At 32.2% G+C, this 18,551-nt stretch overlaps 1 protein-coding gene and 1 long non-coding RNA gene across 2 annotated transcripts; one reads left to right on the top strand and one right to left on the bottom strand.

Moving 5' to 3' along the window:
* The first annotated feature begins 5,826 nt into the window (after positions 1-5,826).
* LOC139848321 (uncharacterized) lies at positions 5,827-7,950 on the top strand. The gene is made up of 3 exons (XR_011759910.1): positions 5,827-5,972; positions 6,845-6,899; positions 7,572-7,950. It is a non-coding gene; the product is annotated as an uncharacterized lncRNA (long non-coding RNA).
* An 8,346-nt stretch (positions 7,951-16,296) lies between these two features.
* Positions 16,297-18,303, bottom strand: LOC139847449 (V-type proton ATPase 16 kDa proteolipid subunit). The gene is made up of 3 exons (XM_071837120.1): positions 18,119-18,303; positions 17,723-18,008; positions 16,297-16,678 (listed from the first exon to the last, which is right to left on the bottom strand). The coding sequence occupies exons 1-3, from the start codon at positions 18,195-18,197 to the stop codon at positions 16,546-16,548; spliced, it is 498 nt and encodes a 165-aa protein (XP_071693221.1). The 5' UTR covers positions 18,198-18,303; the 3' UTR covers positions 16,297-16,545.
* Positions 18,304-18,551: the final 248 nt, after the last annotated feature.

Here is an 18,551-nt window from a genome sequence, read left to right as displayed (position 1 = left end):
TGGGGAGCACTCGTTCTTTTCCTTAAGAAGAAAGGTGGCACGTTAAGAATGTGTATTGATTACCGAGAATCAACAAGCTAACCATCAAAAATCGTTATCCATTCATGCATATTGATGACCTGTTTGACCAACTGCAAGGATCAAGTCTCAATTAGAAGATTGATCTTAGGTCGGGCTATCATCAATTGAGAGTCAATGAAGTTGACATTTCTAAGACTGCTTTCCGAATCCGTTATGAGCATTATGAGTCTCTTGTCATGCCTTTTGGTTTAACCAATACTCCTGCTGTATTCATGGATCTTATGAACCGTGTATGCAAATCTTATCTTGATAAATTCGTAACCGTTTTCATTGATGACATCTTAATCTATTCCAAGAGCGAGAAAGAGCATGAGCAACATCTGCAATTGATTCTAGAGCTCTTAAAGAAGGAACAACTGTATGCCAAGTTTTTCCAAGTGTGAACTTTGGCTACGAATCGTACAAATTCCTTGGACATGTAGTTAATAGTGAAGGAATACATGTCAATCCTATAAAAATCACCATTAATCAGAAATTTTCAAGAACTAGTCATGGAGGAAGTCCATAAGACTAGATATTCTAATCACCTAGGCTCTTTTAGCTGAAATTTCATACAATATCAACTCTCATTCAAGTAGGTCCCCACTGTAATTAAGTGTAGACTTTGCTTTAACAAAACGTTGACCGAATGATAATTTTTAGTCAACACTTCCTGTTAAATAAAGTTCATACATTTCACATCTCGAATCTTAAAAAGTGTCTTGTTGACGACATACTCGTTATTTCCCTTGAATGATCTTCGCATTAATTTAACTTCATCGAAAAACCTATAGAAGTTATGGATCGTGCGGTTAAACGCTTGAAACAAAGCACTATACCTATTGTTAAAGTCCGTTGGAATTCGCGACGAGGCCCCGAGTATACCTGTGAACGTGAAGACCAAATGAGACAGAAATATCCCCATCTCTTCTCAACTGCAGATGCATCCGAGAAGTCCACCTGAAACTTCGGGACGAAGTTTAAATTAACGGGGAGGTACTATAACAACCCTCATTTTTTCCTTCTGAATTTACCAAGTTGTCCTTAGGGTTTCGATGTCATATTCTGTCATTAGGGTTGTTATCCATTTCGATAAACGAACATTTATACTTTCATTAAATGATCGTAATAATTATAAAAACCCTAATATGATATAAAACCCTAAACCTAACCTTACCTATTAACTACGAAACCCTAATACCATTTAATATTAAATAATAAACCTAACTCTATACATTAAATACTAAATCCTAATCATAGTTAATATTGAATATTAAACCCTAACTCTAATACAAAATAAATAATATAAATAATATGTCATAATGTTACAATATTTATAAGATTCAAACCTATAAGAATTAATATAAGAACTAATAAGAATCAAATTAAACTAATAAAGGCTAGGGACAAATAATTTAAATAAATGTAACCCTAATACTACATTAATAATATAAACTAAATGTAATAATATTAAATGGTGACATTTATAAAATTAAAAACTAAATGGAACCAAATAAAATTTATAAAAGTTAGGGGGTTAATAATTAAATAAAATGTAATTAAAATAAATATAACCTTAATATTAATAATAATTATGAAAATATATATATATATATATATATATATATATATATATATATATATATATATATATATATATATATATATATATAAACTACTTAATGAGTAATGTCGCATAAAAAATAAATAAATACAATGTATCAATAAAATCGGCTGTAGAGATTTACAAGAAATTAATAACTTGATCACTAAGTTTTTGATTAATCATAGTTTAACTCTAATTCCTTCCTTGATCTCCAAGTAGTTTAATGCAATTAGAAAACCCATCAAACCTATAAATACCCTCAAGATTTCCCATACGTACACCACAAAAATAAACCCTATAATCTTGCAAATTAGTCGACTAAAAATAGCTGCAGTTTCCCTTCTTTTAGTCGACTGAAAAGAGGTCTCAAAAACCCTCCTGCATTCATAAATCATCACCTCCAAGCAAGCCTGCAATCGCCTTCAACTCAGCCCTCCAAAACCTGCTGTTTAGTCGACTATAAACCCATCAAAACATCCTCCTGCAGCGACTAAAAACCACCACAAAACCTGCTGCAATTCGACTATTGGTTGCTGCTGATTCATCCTTCTGTTTCGTCCAAAGCAACCCAGGAATAATCGAGTAAGTCTACTTCTGTTTCTGCTGTAAGTCGACCACCATAACAACCCTTTAACCTCTTATTTTCTTGCTGCGTTTGAATTCACAGCAATCCTTTTGTTTCCTGCTAGAGTCGCCATCAAAACAGACCCATAAAGCTTGACTCGTTTGGTCTTATGTTGCTGCTGTGCTGTTGGTTTCTGTCGTGACCATTCAGACCCAAACAGACCTCTTTTGGGTCGTGATCCCTTGTTGTTGCTACTGCATCTGTTTTCTGTTTTCCTGCCTAGCGAATCATCATAAATCTTTGGTCTCAAAACTTGCTTAAGGTAGTCTTAAATCCTAGTTAACTTTGTTCTTTATTTGGTTACATATAAGTATATTGATAAGTGTTATGTAAAGTATAATGATTAATTATAATGAGTAAGGGTAAAGATTATGGTCAAGTATTATAAATAATTGTTAATAAGAAGATTATGAATTTATGTGTTAAAAGATGGTTATAAATAAGGATTTCAAGCTCATTAATAAGTTTGTAATTAAAAGAAATTAAGTTATGTATATGAAAGAGATTAAAAGTGTTATGATTGTGAAGTATTAGTAAATTGGTAATTAATAAGTATAAGGTTATGATCATGAACTAGTTGTGAATGTGATTAATAAGATTATACATTAAAAGTATTAGATTAAGTTATGTTAAAAGTTTATGATAAGATATGGTTAATATGGTTTATGACTATGAATAAGATAAAGATGATAATAGTTGTAAGATTATGGTTATTAGTAGTATAGATAATGGTGATGATAAAAAGGTATGAACTAGTTAATATGATTAAGGTTAAAAAGATTGATAAACGGTGGTTAATGAGATTATGTTTATGATTAATAGGGATAGGTATTTTGAATATGAATTGATTAAGATAAATGTGATGAGGTATACATGTTGGAAAAAGTATTATGTAATGGTAGAAGTTAGGATTAATAAGGTTAAGAATTATGATGAAACCAGTTCATGATTAGGATTAGTTGTTTAATAAAAGGTTATGATTTTATGTTAATGATTAATAAGTTATTAGGTTTTGATTATGATAAAAAGCTATGATTTTATGATTAGTAGTGATAACTATATACATGCATGCATGCATGTGTACGTATGTATGTATATGTACATGTGTATTGTGTATGAGTGTGTATTGTGAAAGTATATAGGGTTAGTAAGTGTAAGAAGAAAAGTAATAAGTATATGTATGTACCACCTCTACACTAATGTATATATATAACACTTACATATAGCTATAAACACATACATGTATAATAATAATAAATAAAGAATATATATATATACGTATTTATATGTATCACCCTTGACTTAAGATATATGTAACACATACACGTGATATATATATATATATATATATATATATATATATATATATATATATATATATATATATATATATATATATATATATATATATATATATATATATATCACATAGTTATGAACGTGTATATGTATGAAAATAAATAAGGGATATATATCACATAGGTGTATATTTATCAATGAGATTACTTAATAATTGACTAATTAAAGAATAATACTATTATTATTATAACCTATACACCTAATTATATAGTAACACTTAATAACACTAAGTATATTATCACTCATATGAATATAACTTTCTCGAAATATAGTTTACTATATTAATAAACAAACTTTATGTCTATTAGACATTAACTAATCAAACATAATATCTCTAGGTTGAGATCTCCGTGTTCAACACTCCGATCATATAACTTGCGTGGAATATCTATCTGCTATTAAGGTGAACTTCATAGCCCCTCTTTTTACTATTTCTTAACTGTTTTATAACTCTGGGGTGAGACACATGCTTGCTTTTAAACTGTTTTACGCTTAGACACGAGTACTCAAACTTTATTTTGATTAGTTCAAACGGTTGCTAACATGCTTTGATTCATACTAAATCCCTACCATGATATCGTTAGTTGCTACGTATAAAGGCAAGCTTAGTTATTGTGAATAGCGCTATGGAGAGTGACGTCTCTATCCGGATGCCCGTTGGTCAATGGATACATAATAATGATACACGACACGAACGTGATGTGTTTAGGGTAACTTATGGTTAGTATCGATATCATATACACCAGCACTACTACCGAACTGATTAAACCTTATAATTAAATCTTGTGGTCTAAAAACTTGGCTATTATTGATAAACCTATGTTGTTCACTCAACCATTTTTGGTTGACACTTTAAGCATGTTTTGTCTCAGGTGAAGATTGCTAAATATTAGTTGCTATTTGGACTTTGCTGCTTTTGGAGTCCGCATTTATACATTCATATTATTGCATTAAAACATTTAAGTTCAATTGTAATGACATTACTTTCCGCTGCTTTAAATATATTAGTTTATACTAAAAACGTCTCATATAGAGTCGTTCTCGTTTATACATACTTGTTTTGTGATATTGTGAAGTCATAATTCCCCTGCCTTATTTGGGAGTATGACATTAACTGGTAGATAAGGGCTGTTGTGGAAATTGGAGAGGTCGAGGCTGTAACTTCCCGTATATCTTATACACCAAATTAATTTTACTGTAATATACTAATACTGATTTGATTTACTCATATTTGTTGCAATATATAATCCTTGGATTTTAAGAGTAATATCGATCTAAAATAAAATTTTATTACGTCAGCTAAAAGAAGTATCTTATAACACCTGAATATTACCTTACTTAAAATGCTGAGAAGTCATTAAAAATGACATCATTACCCCTATATACTAAAACTCATGAAGAATTTGGTAGTTTCAATTGTTTTTATTGTAGTTTTGACTTTGCGCTCACACTGCAATCGGCCCCTCACCTTTGCCTCAATTTACACAACGACCCTTCAAATTTACATTTTCTCAGGGGTAAAAAATGTAAATATACAATTTTATTAAAATAAAAGAAACAAATTCCACCCCTATATACTAAAACTCATGAAGAATTTGGTAGTTTCAATTGTTTTTTTATTGTAGTTTTGACTTTGCGCTCACACTGCAATCGGCCCCTCACCTTTGCCTCAATTTACACAACGACCCTTCAAATTTACATTTTCTCAGGGGTAAAAAATGTAAATATACAATTTTATTAAAATAAAAGAAACAAATTCCACCCGAATTTTTAGCGGGTCCTATCTTCTCGCTCGGTGCAAGTTAAATTTTTTCGAGCCCACCGTTCAACTCAAAAAAATCTTACGAACACAACGGGACTAATTATACGCGAAACGGACACTTAAAAAAATGCTCAATACATCGGACTACATTCAATACATATACACACCTATAATACACTCCGTTAACTATGAATACGCAACCCAAAGACCCCGCAGCATCGCGCGGGCTCCTTTTTCTAGTTAATGTTCTATTTAGTAGATAAATAAAGATAGTTTAATGTAATATAGATATAGATATATATTTTTTTAGTATTGTATATTGTTTTTGAAAAAATCTAAACTATCCATGATGATGTCATTATCGATTAATTATGTATTAATTTTAAATCAAAAAACCTTACATAATGGAACGACTCTCCTCTTTCTCTAATTTACGGCTTTGTGGTTCTTTTTTCTTAGGGTTTTGTTTGAATGTCACCGTCGTTGCTCCGCCGCTGTTGATGCTATCACCAAGGCCACTGCGCTACTGTATCCGTTTTTTGCCGTTTCTGGCTGTCAGAGTAAGATTTTACCCTTTAAACTCAGTAATTTTAGCGACAATGTTTTTTTTTTTTTTTTCATGTTCGGATTCTTATAATAAATAAATGATATTTTTATTTATCTTAGTTTCGAAGGCTTTATACCTCGATTCGAACAGTTATGGGTAGACCTGTCAATTGTGACCCATACACTCAAATTCGGGTCAAATGAGTCAAGCTTTCAGGTCAATTGGGTTTTGAAAAAAATTAAGCCTAAAAATGTAAATTAAAACTTAAAAAAAATCTAAATGTGTTTCTCTCCAACCTATTGAGTCCTATAAAAAAACTGAAGAAACGGGTCTAATGGGTAATAATATTCAAAAATCAATAAATAGAAATGGGTCAAATGGGTTTTGTGAACGGGTCAAATGGGTCGAGCACAAAAAGTTTCATCCGTCAAAAGTTTATGAAAGCATTTATGGTTATATCATTTATTATGTTTATTAATAGTTCATTAATAGTTCTTATGTATATATAATAAATAATAATAACTAAAATAATGTAATAAATGTAAAAAAAAAAAAAACGATGTAACCCATTTGACCCATTTGACCCAACTGACCTGTGACCCGTTTCGACCCATTACCCAAACCGACCCAACCTGACCCATTTTGACCCGTTTAAAAATTAACCCGTTTGACCTATGACCCATTTCAACCTAAAACCATATTGACCCGTTACCCAAACCGACCCAACCTGAACCGTTTGCCAGGCATAGTTATGGGTTTCAATTTTTGTAATTTAAGGTCGTGGGTATAGTTTAAGGTCTGATTTCATGTATTATCTCCATGATATGATTATGATTGAATATGATTGAATATGATTTTTGTACATATTTAATTTTGTTTAAGAAGGTTAAGATCAACAAAGGAGGAAGAAGGTGCAAGATACTAAGAAGACATATATAAGGTAAATATCAAAGATATCCATTTTTAGGTATCTTTCCAGTTTACTTCTAATATTTTGTTTACATTGAAGACATATTATCTTATTTTTCAGATGAGTTTGTTGGTTTCTACTCATTATCTTTATAATTTCAACTTGCAGTATCTTTTTAGTCTACTTTGGTATTTGAATTCATGTAGTTCTTGAATGCATACTAGGTGTTCGATGAAATGACGGAGTTGAAATTACTTATATGGAGATAATTTTTTTATTTTATTGATTTGATTTGTGCTAGATGAAGCTTTTTGTTGTAACCCTTCACCTCATTGTTGATTGAACTAAACTCTATGTTACTGGTATGTCTCTTTAACGCTAATTCATATGGTTATTTTAAGGTTATAACTATTGTGGTTGTGAGCATATCTCTTGATTTCAACTCCGTTGAAATTGAAATTGAAATTGAAAAAAAACTATCTTCACTAACGCTAATTCATATGCACAAATCTAACTAAGAATCAATAATGAGACTTTAGCCTTAATGGCCAGGTGAAGATAGTTTGTGGCAATTTCAAGCCCATTATATCGGCTGCTCTTGGCTCTGTAAGTCCTTTTCGGCTGCTCTTTGGGTCTGCATCTGGTCTGATATTTATGTCAAAGCACTCGTTATTGTTGTTTTTTTTTTTTTTTTTTTATTAGATCAGAAATGGCTACCAAAAACTGGACAAAATTAAAAACTCAACTAGACAAAGTAAACAGTTAGAGGATCTTACAGGAAGGATGAGATAGTGCAAAAGATATGAAGTTTTTTTCTAACCCTCTGTATGATAAAATGTTATGTCTTTCAATACTGTAAGAAGTAATTTGAATCTTCGAGTTGAAGAGATCTTTGTTTTAAAAGATGGATTGAAGAGATCTTTATTTTAAAAGATGGATGTTAATGTATTTGTTTTCATTTTAGGTTGATCAAAGAGTTTGATCGTGAAATCAAAGAGGATGAAAGTAAAAATTCTTCTGAGGTTAACAAGAAACTTATTTTGTTGTCATGTATTGTATTGTTAATTATGTATTATGGTGTTTTTAGGTGCGAATTCAGTAGGAGTGAGGATGAACTAAATGGTGGAGGGATTATCAACATTGGGGACCAGATCTTGCACCCACAAGAGTCGTTTAGATATCTAGGTTCGGTCCTCCACAAATCGGGGAGGATAGACGAAGACGTGACTCATCGTATTAAGGTAGGTTGGTTGAAGTGGAGAGCGGCGAAAGGGGTCTTGTGCGACAAGAAGATCCCACTCAAATTAAAAGGGAAATTCTTTAAAGTAGCTATTAGACCTGCCATGTTGTACGGATCAGAATGTTGGCCAATGACGAAGGCCCAAGAGAGAAGGATGGAAGTAGCAGAAATGAGGATGCTTAGGTGGACGTGTGGTAAAACCATGTTAGATAGGATCCCAAATGGTGTGTTTAGGGAAAACCTTGGAGTCTGTAGCATCATCGACAAGCTAAGGGAAGAACGGCTTCGATGGTTTGGGCATGTGATGAGGCGACCTCGTATTGCCCCGGTAAGGAGAGTCGAGGCACTCACGGTCGATGGCGTAAGGAGAAGGGGTAGACCTACACGTAGGTGGATGGATAGACTTAGGCTCGACATGAGGGAGCTTTCGCTGACTGAGGACATGACTTCTGATAGGGGTGCGTGGAGGGCTAGAATTAGAATAGTCGAGTAGGGTTACGTCCTTTTATGTTATTTTTTTTTTTTTTATTTTTAATAGTATTTCTCATTAGGTTTCTTACTTTTGCTTTTTTTTGCTTTTTATTACTTTTTTTATTATTATTATTACTTTATTTATTATTATTATTATCTCTATATTATTATTGTTAGTTTTTATTATTATTATTATTTTTATTATTTTTATTATTATTATTTTTATTATTACTATTATTTTTATTATTATTATTATTATTATTATTATTATTATTAATATTATTATTATTATTATTACTATTACTATTAGTATTATTTTTATTATTGTTACTACTACTATAATACTCTTGGTATTACTAGTACTGGTACTATTACGACTACTACTATTACTTTTATTATTATTATTTTTATTATTATTATTATTATTATTATTATTATTATTATTATTATTATTATTATTATTATTACTATTATTGTATTATGGGTGTGTTAATATTAATTATTAATATTATTTGTGGTATTAATATTATTACTATTGCTTTTAACTATTTTTTACTAACACTAGTACTAGTATTAGTATTTTTATTTTTTAGCCGCTTAGAGCCTAAATTGATTTTCAGGGAGACTTTTAAACCCATGAAATTTTGATTCTATCATTTTCATGGCGTCTCAATATATATATATATATATATATATATATATATATTTTTTTTTTTTTATTTTTTTTTTTATTTTTTTTTATTTTTTACTATTTTTATAAATAAATAAAAAAAAGGCCGGAGGTCCACTCGGAAGCAATCTCTTTATCCGCCGAATAAAGAGAGGGATGACTTTCTCTACTTTTCTGGGTGGAGAAATGACTTGTTTTTATTCTCGGATAAGGGAAGGATTGTCTACATCTCACCTCCCCCATACACCACTCAAGTGGTATTGGGTACTGTTGTTGTTGTTGTTGTTGTATTATGGTGTTTTTAAAAGAGCTATTGTTACAGGTTGTTGTAATTTTTGCTTTCTTCATTTTCCATCATTAAAGGGGAATGATGATGCTGTTGTCGTTCACAGGATGTATGTGGGTCAAACTGGGTAGTCTGTCTTTTTTGTCAAAAGGGTCACTAAAAAAATAGGTAAAAGGTAAATGGTTTCGAAGTAAATCGTGATTTCACGGGTCATTTAACTAGTATTTGGTAAAGTACGATTAGAAAATAATGTTGTGTTAATCGCTTCTCATCTCGCTTATATATAAAGCATTTGCATAATTAAAGGCCGGAGGTCCTCTCGGAAGCAATCTCTTTATCCGTCGAATAAAGAGAGGGATGACTTTCTCTACTCTTGAGAGTATTTCACTCTGGGTGGAGAAATGACTTGTCATTATTCTCGGATAGGGGAAGGATTGTCTACATCTTACCTCCCCATACTCCACTTATGTGGGATTGGGTTTTGTTGTTGTTGTTGTTGTTGCATAATTAACTTTAAAATTAAATTCAACAAAAATTAAAGAACAAAATTGCTTTGTGAAATTCATTATATTCCTAAAATCTTCCAAAATAAACATATGAATCTATGATTTTTAAATTACGGTCATAGAAGGTTTAATCGAGTTTTGTCCTAGATATTGTCCCGACATGCCCAGTTTAGGTCAAAGGCTTTTATTTATTCGGGATAAGCGTCAAAGTGTGTTGTTGTTGTTTGGAAGCTGATGTTTTGAAGGAGTCAATCATACGTTAGTTTCAATTTATTTCTTGCACAAGAGATTCAGTTTTTGCTTCCATCCAATGTATCAATCGGATATAGTCTCGTGGCTTGTCATCAATTTAACGAAAAATTCCCTCGATTATTCATATATTTCTGTTTTTTCGGTGAAAAAAATAAAAAATCAATCATGTTAGACAAACATATTTTAAATAGAAATGTAGTAGCTACTTGGAATATACTTTGTGAGGAATCGTATAACATTGCTTTTGTAATTTATAAAATATAAGATGAAGATGTTTCACGTTAGATGTTGAAAGTCCTTTTCTTATACCATAGAATATATTTTTTGGAGTAAGCATGAATAATAACGTTAAGAAAGCATGAAAACATAATCTTTCCTTCAAACTAAAGGTCTAACTTTTGGTTAAGTAGCTACATGTTTCATTTGTCAAATTGAATTTGATAAAAACCCTTGTATAGTATATTTGTTAACTAGTGAAATGATCCGTGGAATCACGAGTTTGTTTAAACGAAACAGTTTAATGATATGTTTTAGGTATAGATGGGCAAAAAAACCGGATCCAGATCCGATCCGATGACCCGATCCGGAACCGGACAGAAGCAAAACCGGACACAGCAAAAACCGGATCCGGATCCGAGATCCGATCCGGTACGACCCGGATCCAGATTTTCAAGAAAACCCGATTTTTTCCGGATATAAATCGGATTTTATCCGATCCGGTTTTTCAAAAACTAGCCGTTTTTTTTTTTTTTTTTTTTTTTTGCAGTTTCAGCCTTTTTTGAGTTTTTTTTTTCCATTTTAACCCCACAAAGTCCATTATAAATACATGGTAATGCTTTGGTTGAAAATGCACCAACAAACATTCTCATATTTATTTCTAAATCACTAAATATTCTCTAATCTCTAGTCTACTTATCCCATAATGGATAATTCACAAGCTTCCGCTTCCGGTTCCGCTTCCGTTGGAACATCTTCACAAGGCTACACTACGATCGATATTGATTACAAAAAAGAAACAAAGCGAAAAGGGGACGTTTGGTCCAAATTCGAGTTGTGTGTAATGAAGGATGGTGCGGAAAAAGCTCGTTGTACACAATGTATGAAGTTCATGGGTGTTTCGGGTAATACAACGTTAAGAAAACATCTTGACAAAAGTTGTAGTGCAAGGCAAGACCCGAGACAACAAACAATGCGGGCCGTTGTTTTTTTTGAATACGATGCCGAAGCTGTTCGGCAAGATTTGTCAAGGTTTGTCATTCAACAAGCGCTTCCTTTCAACCACTTCGACAATCCATGGCTTACAGAGCTAATTCGGAATCGACTACAACCGCGATATAGCAATGTAAGTCGTTCTACCTTAAGACGTGACGCCTTTAAATTATGGAAAAAAGCTAAAACTGAAATAATTGAAGGTTTTCGAACATATAAACATAGGGTTTCTATAACTTGTGACGTTTGGAGCGCACCACATGGAACGACAAATTCTTATTTAGCCGTTACCACTCATTGGTTTAATCCCGATTCGTGGCTTTTAATGAAACGTGTTATCGATTTTAAAATATTTGGTTATCCACATAACGGTAATAATATAAAAAAAGCGTTACAAGACACTTTAGAAGAATATAATTTAATCGATAAAGTTTTTACAATTTCGCTAGATAATGCATCTAATAATGATGCGGCCATGAGTGAGTTAAAAATTGCACTTAGACCGATTTTAAATGGTGCATTTATTCATACACGTTGTGTTGCTCATATTATAAACTTGGGAGTTCAAGATTGTTTAACTTTTTGTTCTTCATTAAAAGAAAAATTTAGAAGATTATTAGTAACGATTTATCGTACGAGCAACGCACGACATCATAACTATAAGGCTTTTGTTAAAGATTGTCATGGCACTTGGTTAGGTCCTTATTTTGATAATAATACAAGATGGAATTCTACTTGTTTAATGTTCGAAAATATTTTACGTCAAAAAGAAACGTTAATCGCTTTTAATAGAAAACTACTTAGAAAGGGATTTTCCGAACCAATTAGTGACGACGAATGGGATGACTTGGAATCATTAACAAGTTTTTTACAAGTTTTTAAAGAGGCATCAACAATGTTATCGGGTGTTTATTACCCAACTAGCGTACTAGTTTTAGAACAATTTTATATAATGACGGAAAAAATATGCGAATTTGCGAACTCAAATAATGTTATTTTTAGACAAGCGATTTTCCATATAAGAAAAAAACTAAAAAAATATTTTGGAGAGATACCGAAGGTATTTTTATGTGCGGCCGCACTTGACCCACGATTAAATTTTAATGGGGTTGGACGATTGATGACAACAATATATACCAACTTTGATTGTGTGCATGGTGTTTTTGATGCCGAACCCAACTATCTTTTGAACCAAGTACACGCTTTTAATGATGTTTTTGAGAATATGTTTGGTATTTATGCAACAAAATATGGTCGACAATCAAACCCAATTGATGACCAACCCGGATGATCTTCTTGAAGGAGCCGAGACCTCAAAATAAGTCTTTTTAACTTGGTACGTGAAGACGCTTTCAAACGCGCACGAACATCGGCACCCACAAGCGAGTTGGGAAATTATAGATGGCAAACTTTGCACTAAACATGAGTGAAGAGCAATTTAACAACCTTGACATTTTAAAATGGTGGGAAACAAAACAAGACACATATCCAATATTAAGCATTATGGCTCGTGACTTATTTACCGTTCAAGCTTCAACCGTAGCTTCCGAATCGGCCTTTTCTTTGAGTGGTCAAATTATATCGGAAAGAAGGTCAAGACTTACCCCCCCAAGCTGTGAAAGTATGTGTATGTTTGAAAGATTATTTGGATGGGGTAGATAGGATACAAGATCAAACTTCATTAGAAGGTCCGTTATATAACGACATTGAAGAATGTATAGAGTTTGAAGAAAATTTAGCGGGATTATCACCTACAACAACCGAAGAGAATTCCGACAATGAACTAAACGAAGTGGATGAAGGTGACTATGAACCGTTTGATATGGACCAAACCGAAATGAATGTATCGTGTTACCAACAAGCTTACCTTTCTCTAGTTGATGACCCCGCTTTTGAAGACTACGATCGAAGGCACCATCCTCAACGCGCTCAACAAGATAACACATTTGGGTCATTTGACGACTAAAGTATAACGGGTGATGGCCATGCCGAAGCTCGATATACTTTAGTCTTAATACATTATTGGGTGATGGCCATGCCGAAGCTCGAAATGTATTAATTATAATTGTATTGTTCGAATAAAAGTGTTTTTATTTTTATTATTGTATCGTTCAAATAAAAGTGTTATTTATATAATTGTATTGTTCGAATATTGTTATTTATATTATCTATTGTGTTAAGCAGTTGAGCATTATAACTTTTCTTTATACCGATTATATTATTGTTGTCAAACGTTAAAAAAAATAGAACCGGTAAAAATATAATTCGCAAAATCGAATCCTAGTCCAAGAAAAATTCGAAAAAATCCGATCGAGATCCGAAAAAGAACCGGTTCCGGAAAAAATTCGAAAAAAATCCGACGCCGAGAACCGGAACCGGATCCGGAACCGGTTCCGAAAAATCCGGACAAAAAAATCCGGTTTTTTTTTTGTCCGAATCCGGTTTTTTATCCGGTTTGTGCATCTATAGTTTTAGGTATTAAGTGAACGTAAACGCTAAAGTTATTTAGTTTAATGACCCGTGAAACCACATCGTCCGACTAAGAAACTCGTCAGCTGAACAATTTATCAAACACCTAAAATGCATATTAAACAATCCATATCTAATCATAAGAGATAATATTGGTTGTCATTTTATTTTAAAAGTGTAAATTAAAATATAAATTTAGAATTGGTTAATTCTGCCTAGCTTTTATACCTTCTCATTCTCAATTCAAAATATTTAATTAAAATAAATCAAAATTCTCATTCTCAATTCAAAATATTTAATTAAAATAAATCAAAATTATTTAATTTTAATAATTAAAATAATTATTAATATTATTTAATAATAATAATTCATTAATAAGATTTAATTTTAATTCAAAATTATTGAGATTAATAACATCACCCACCATGCTTAGATTTTTTTCTTTTTCTTTTTGATTTTCTCTTAACAAATAAATTAATTTTAATTCAAAATTATTTAGATTAATGACATCATCCACTATGCTTAGATTTTTTTCTTTTTCTTTTTGATTTTCTCTTAACAAAGAAATTAATTTTAATTCAAAATTATTTAGATTAATGACATCACCCACCATGCTTAGATTTTTTTTCTTTTTCTTTTTGATTTTCTCTTAACAAAGAAATTAGCCTAATAATAACATCATCATTGTAGGATTTTAATATTAACTATAGATAGATGTAAAAAGCTTTTTACAGGGGAGATGAAAATATACTGTGAAAAAACTGTTTTTTTTTTCCTACAAAAATAATGCGAACTCTTATATATAAATAAAAATGTTTTCCAAAAGAAAACGTTCACAACTATGGCAGATCTAGTTGTCTATAAGTGGTAGCACTTGCTACCACTGAAATACGCAATCTAGTAGTTAAATTTTTAGGTTTTTAAATAGCGACACCACTGGATAGTGCAAAAATTTTTGATTGACACCATTGGATTTTGTAAAAATTTTTGAACTTCTAAGTAGTGACACCCGTGACTACGATTCCTAGATCCTAGTTCACAACCAAGTATACAACGAGTGATCGAAAAAGCTCGAACTTAAAGAACGAGAGCAATGTATAACTATCTAACACCAAAAAGAAACCGCAAAGCAAACCAAAAACTAAACTAAAAAGAATATAACAAACACCATCTAACCACACCCAAAATGCACCTAACCAACTCAAAAAAACAAGCCAAACAACTACCACGTATTAACTTCAAACAAGTCAAACTAAAAAGAATACAACAAACACCATCTAACCACACCCAAAAATATGTGTTAACAGGTCATGTCAATCGTTTTTAACTTCAAAGGCTACAAGTTTTAACCTAAATTAGTCCATTTTATCCCTTTTGTCATCTGTGTGGCCATCAGTGGTGTATGGCAATTTGGGTATTGGTAGCAAATAACCAAATGATAGTTGCAGGCTTGCAGCAGCTTGTGGCTTGCAGCAGCTTGCAGCATCTGTGTGGTCAAAACTCATTATCAACATTTTTTGTTAGGAGACACTTTTTCGGGACGGAGGGAGTTTTTACTCAAATGTACATGGTTTAACCATGTTATTTTGTGACCGTTTTCGACCATTTCTCTGACCATCCAAAATGTGTTGAGAATATCATAATGTCAACCACTAGTGACTAGACGTCTTGTGATGGTTAATGAAGATGTAAATAGTCATACCTCTACCTGTGGATAGAAAGACCGCTTATAGGAGGACCTTCGTCAAACAATTTTTTATATTTTGAAAAGCAACTTATTTATATAATGTAAGAATTAAAAATATACAAATTACAATTTAGAGCTGCATGCATGGACCAAACATGCAGCACTCGAAACCTGACCAACCCAAATAACCACCTATATATGCCATACAGTTGAGTAGTTGACATAATGCAGATGGCCAATTGAACACGATACAGAGCTACAATACAGAATATGAACTTGACTTGAACCCAAATCAACACTTACGCCAGCCAAACATAAACTATATTGTTATGATAATCTTACATGTATCTTGATCTTAATAGAGGTTTTATGCAATTTGAATACGCTGTGTATAAAATTTGGCCCATTAGAGATAAAATATTACCCAAATCATGCCAATAAGAAGTAAATGAGAAAACATTGCAACTCTAATATGTAATAAGATTTAACAGTAAATCACATTACTATATAGATCAATTAGAAGAAATGGTTCAATCAATCAACATTTGTACTAAAAAGTAGGTGCTGCTACTTTATTGAGTTTGAAACTTTAAACATATTGAACTCTTGCTCAATCTGGCAAAGTGATACAAAAATATAACATAAGTTCTTTAAATTAATAATTAAAAAATAAAAGAACAAGAAAGAATATCAGTAACAGTGACAACCATATTATAGCAGCATATTCTAGTTCACAACCTACCCTCAATACATATATCATCACCATTTAGCACCCACAAATAATGGTTTATGGTAAAAACCATGTTTACCTAAAGTGACAACCAAAATATGTTTGCTTAAGTTATAGCTGTAAAGCGCACGAGTATGGGACCCATATGCCACCCTTCTAGTCTGCTCGTGACTGACCAGCTCGAGAAGAAAGAATGATGCCGACAATGAGACCATAGAGAGCAAGAGCTTCAGCGAAAATAAGAATTAGGATCATCCCCACAAAAAGCTTTGGTTGTTGTGCATTGGCTCTGTAATACAATTAATTAATTAAGATAATAATATAATAAATCATTATTTACCAGGAAGAAAATAAACCATTATTTACCAAAAAGAAACTACACCATGAACATAAAAGAGCTTGATCAGGTGTTTAAACTCAGATGTTTTCTGATACATAGAAACGACGGTAGGAAATTTTGTTGTGACCAGAAAGTAAATTGAGACAGTTGTGACTAAAGGTAGCAAATTTGATCCATTACTTATCATTTATCAATGGGTCAATTCAGTTATGTTTATCTCTAACAGGTTAAATGGATATAATAGAAACTAGGTATCTCTAAAACTCAACCAAAAGTGTTCGCCAACCCAGCCTGATCATCACCTAAACTTGTTCGTTTGACCTGAACCCGTTTTGACCCACTACCCAACCCTTCCGGCTAGCCCATTTTAACATCTCAAGTTGCATAAAAATTAGGCCTTTCAGTAGAAATTTACTAAGAATCTAAGAAAGATCATAACCGAGTAAAACTTGATCTCTAGTTAAGCAAGACATCTACTATAACTTCTCAGTTCAATGTATCCAAAATCCCAACGGTATAATGTACGTTAAACATTATTTATTTATTTTTATTTTTAAAGATAAGTTGTCGGCATCACCCAGAGGGAAATTAACCACCTTCGCAATCATTTGCCACGCACACACGCACTTTCGGGAGGAAACCAGAATCGCATTGCAGGAACCCGATCCTTAAACCATCCCGAGGGGTAGGCGGACTGGGTTTAAATCCTGAATGGATCCGGCAGAAAACCGCCGTCAGGGTCAATTTGGAGATCCATATTTAAGTCAGATTAATTAAGACGGGTGAGCTGAGGCGAGGCTCGAACTCACTACCTCAACCCAAGACCAAACACAAGCAATGGGGATACCACTCGCGTAGTGGTTTACGGTAAACATTATAGAATGAGCAAAACTTAATTCTTAAACTAAGAAATATCTATATCTCTATAATAATTAATATCATGTAATCATATAATTAACAGGAAACCATAAAAAAATGTATTATTTATTTTACCTGACACCAGCATCACCAACAATGCCAATAGCCATACCAGCAGAAAGACCAGCAAGACCACAAGCAAGACCAGAAGAAAGATGAGCATAACCATCAAATAAATAATAAGATTTAGCTTTAGGGTTAATTCCAGTACTAATTATAACAGCAATAATTAAACCATAAATTCCTAAAACTCCAGCCATAACAACTGGTACTATTGATTTCATTACTAATTCTGGTCTCATTACTCCCATTGATGCCACTCCTACACCACTCTTTGCCGTTCCGTACGCTGCCCCCATACCTATACATACATACATACATACATACATATAGATATAAATATATATTCAACTATATAAACAGAGAGATCAGTTGAGTCGTGTAATTTGAATATGGAATTGATAAACTTACAGGAGAAGACTAGGGCGGCAGCAGCACCGAGAAAGCCAAAGAACGGTGCCGTTTCATCGCCGGAGAAGGTTGAAGACATGATTGGTTGATTGGATCTCAGGAGCAAGAGATAGATGGAGGTTGAGATATGACGTTTGTATGGATGTATTGTGTGGCTTTGTTTAATTTGGATCTTGGAGTGGTATTCATGATCATCATTTTCTAGTTTACTAAAAAATAATTTAATAATAACTGATTTATTTATTATTGATTTATTAAGCTTAAAGTGAATCCAGATCAGTTATAAAATCTATGAAAATTTAATTCTATTATTTTTATGGTGTCTAGATTTTATTTCAATTTTTATTATACTTTAAGAAAAAAAAATTACTTATTGCCGGAGGTTCACTCGGAAGCAATTTCTTTATCCGTCGAATAGAGAGAGGAATGACAT

Source organism: Rutidosis leptorrhynchoides, chromosome 5, assembly GCF_046630445.1.
Source record: "Rutidosis leptorrhynchoides isolate AG116_Rl617_1_P2 chromosome 5, CSIRO_AGI_Rlap_v1, whole genome shotgun sequence".
NCBI lineage: Eukaryota > Viridiplantae > Streptophyta > Magnoliopsida > Asterales > Asteraceae > Rutidosis > Rutidosis leptorrhynchoides.
The sequence above is the reverse complement of the archived record's forward strand: the minus strand, read 5'-3'. Positions and strand labels throughout refer to the sequence as shown.

What these genes read in the sequence shown, in the direction of transcription:
- LOC139847449 (XM_071837120.1), bottom strand. Translation starts at nt 18,197, where the DNA reads ATGTCTTCAACCTTCTCCGGCGATGAAACGGCACCGTTCTTTGGCTTT. An exon ending in TGCCGCCCTAGTCTTCTCCT is followed by an intron (nt 18,009 to 18,118) that starts GTAAGTTTATCA and finishes ATGTATGTATAG; the next exon opens with GTATGGGGGCAGCGTACGGA. An exon ending in GTTGGTGATGCTGGTGTCAG is followed by an intron (nt 16,679 to 17,722) that starts GTAAAATAAATA and finishes ATTGTATTACAG; the next exon opens with AGCCAATGCACAACAACCAA.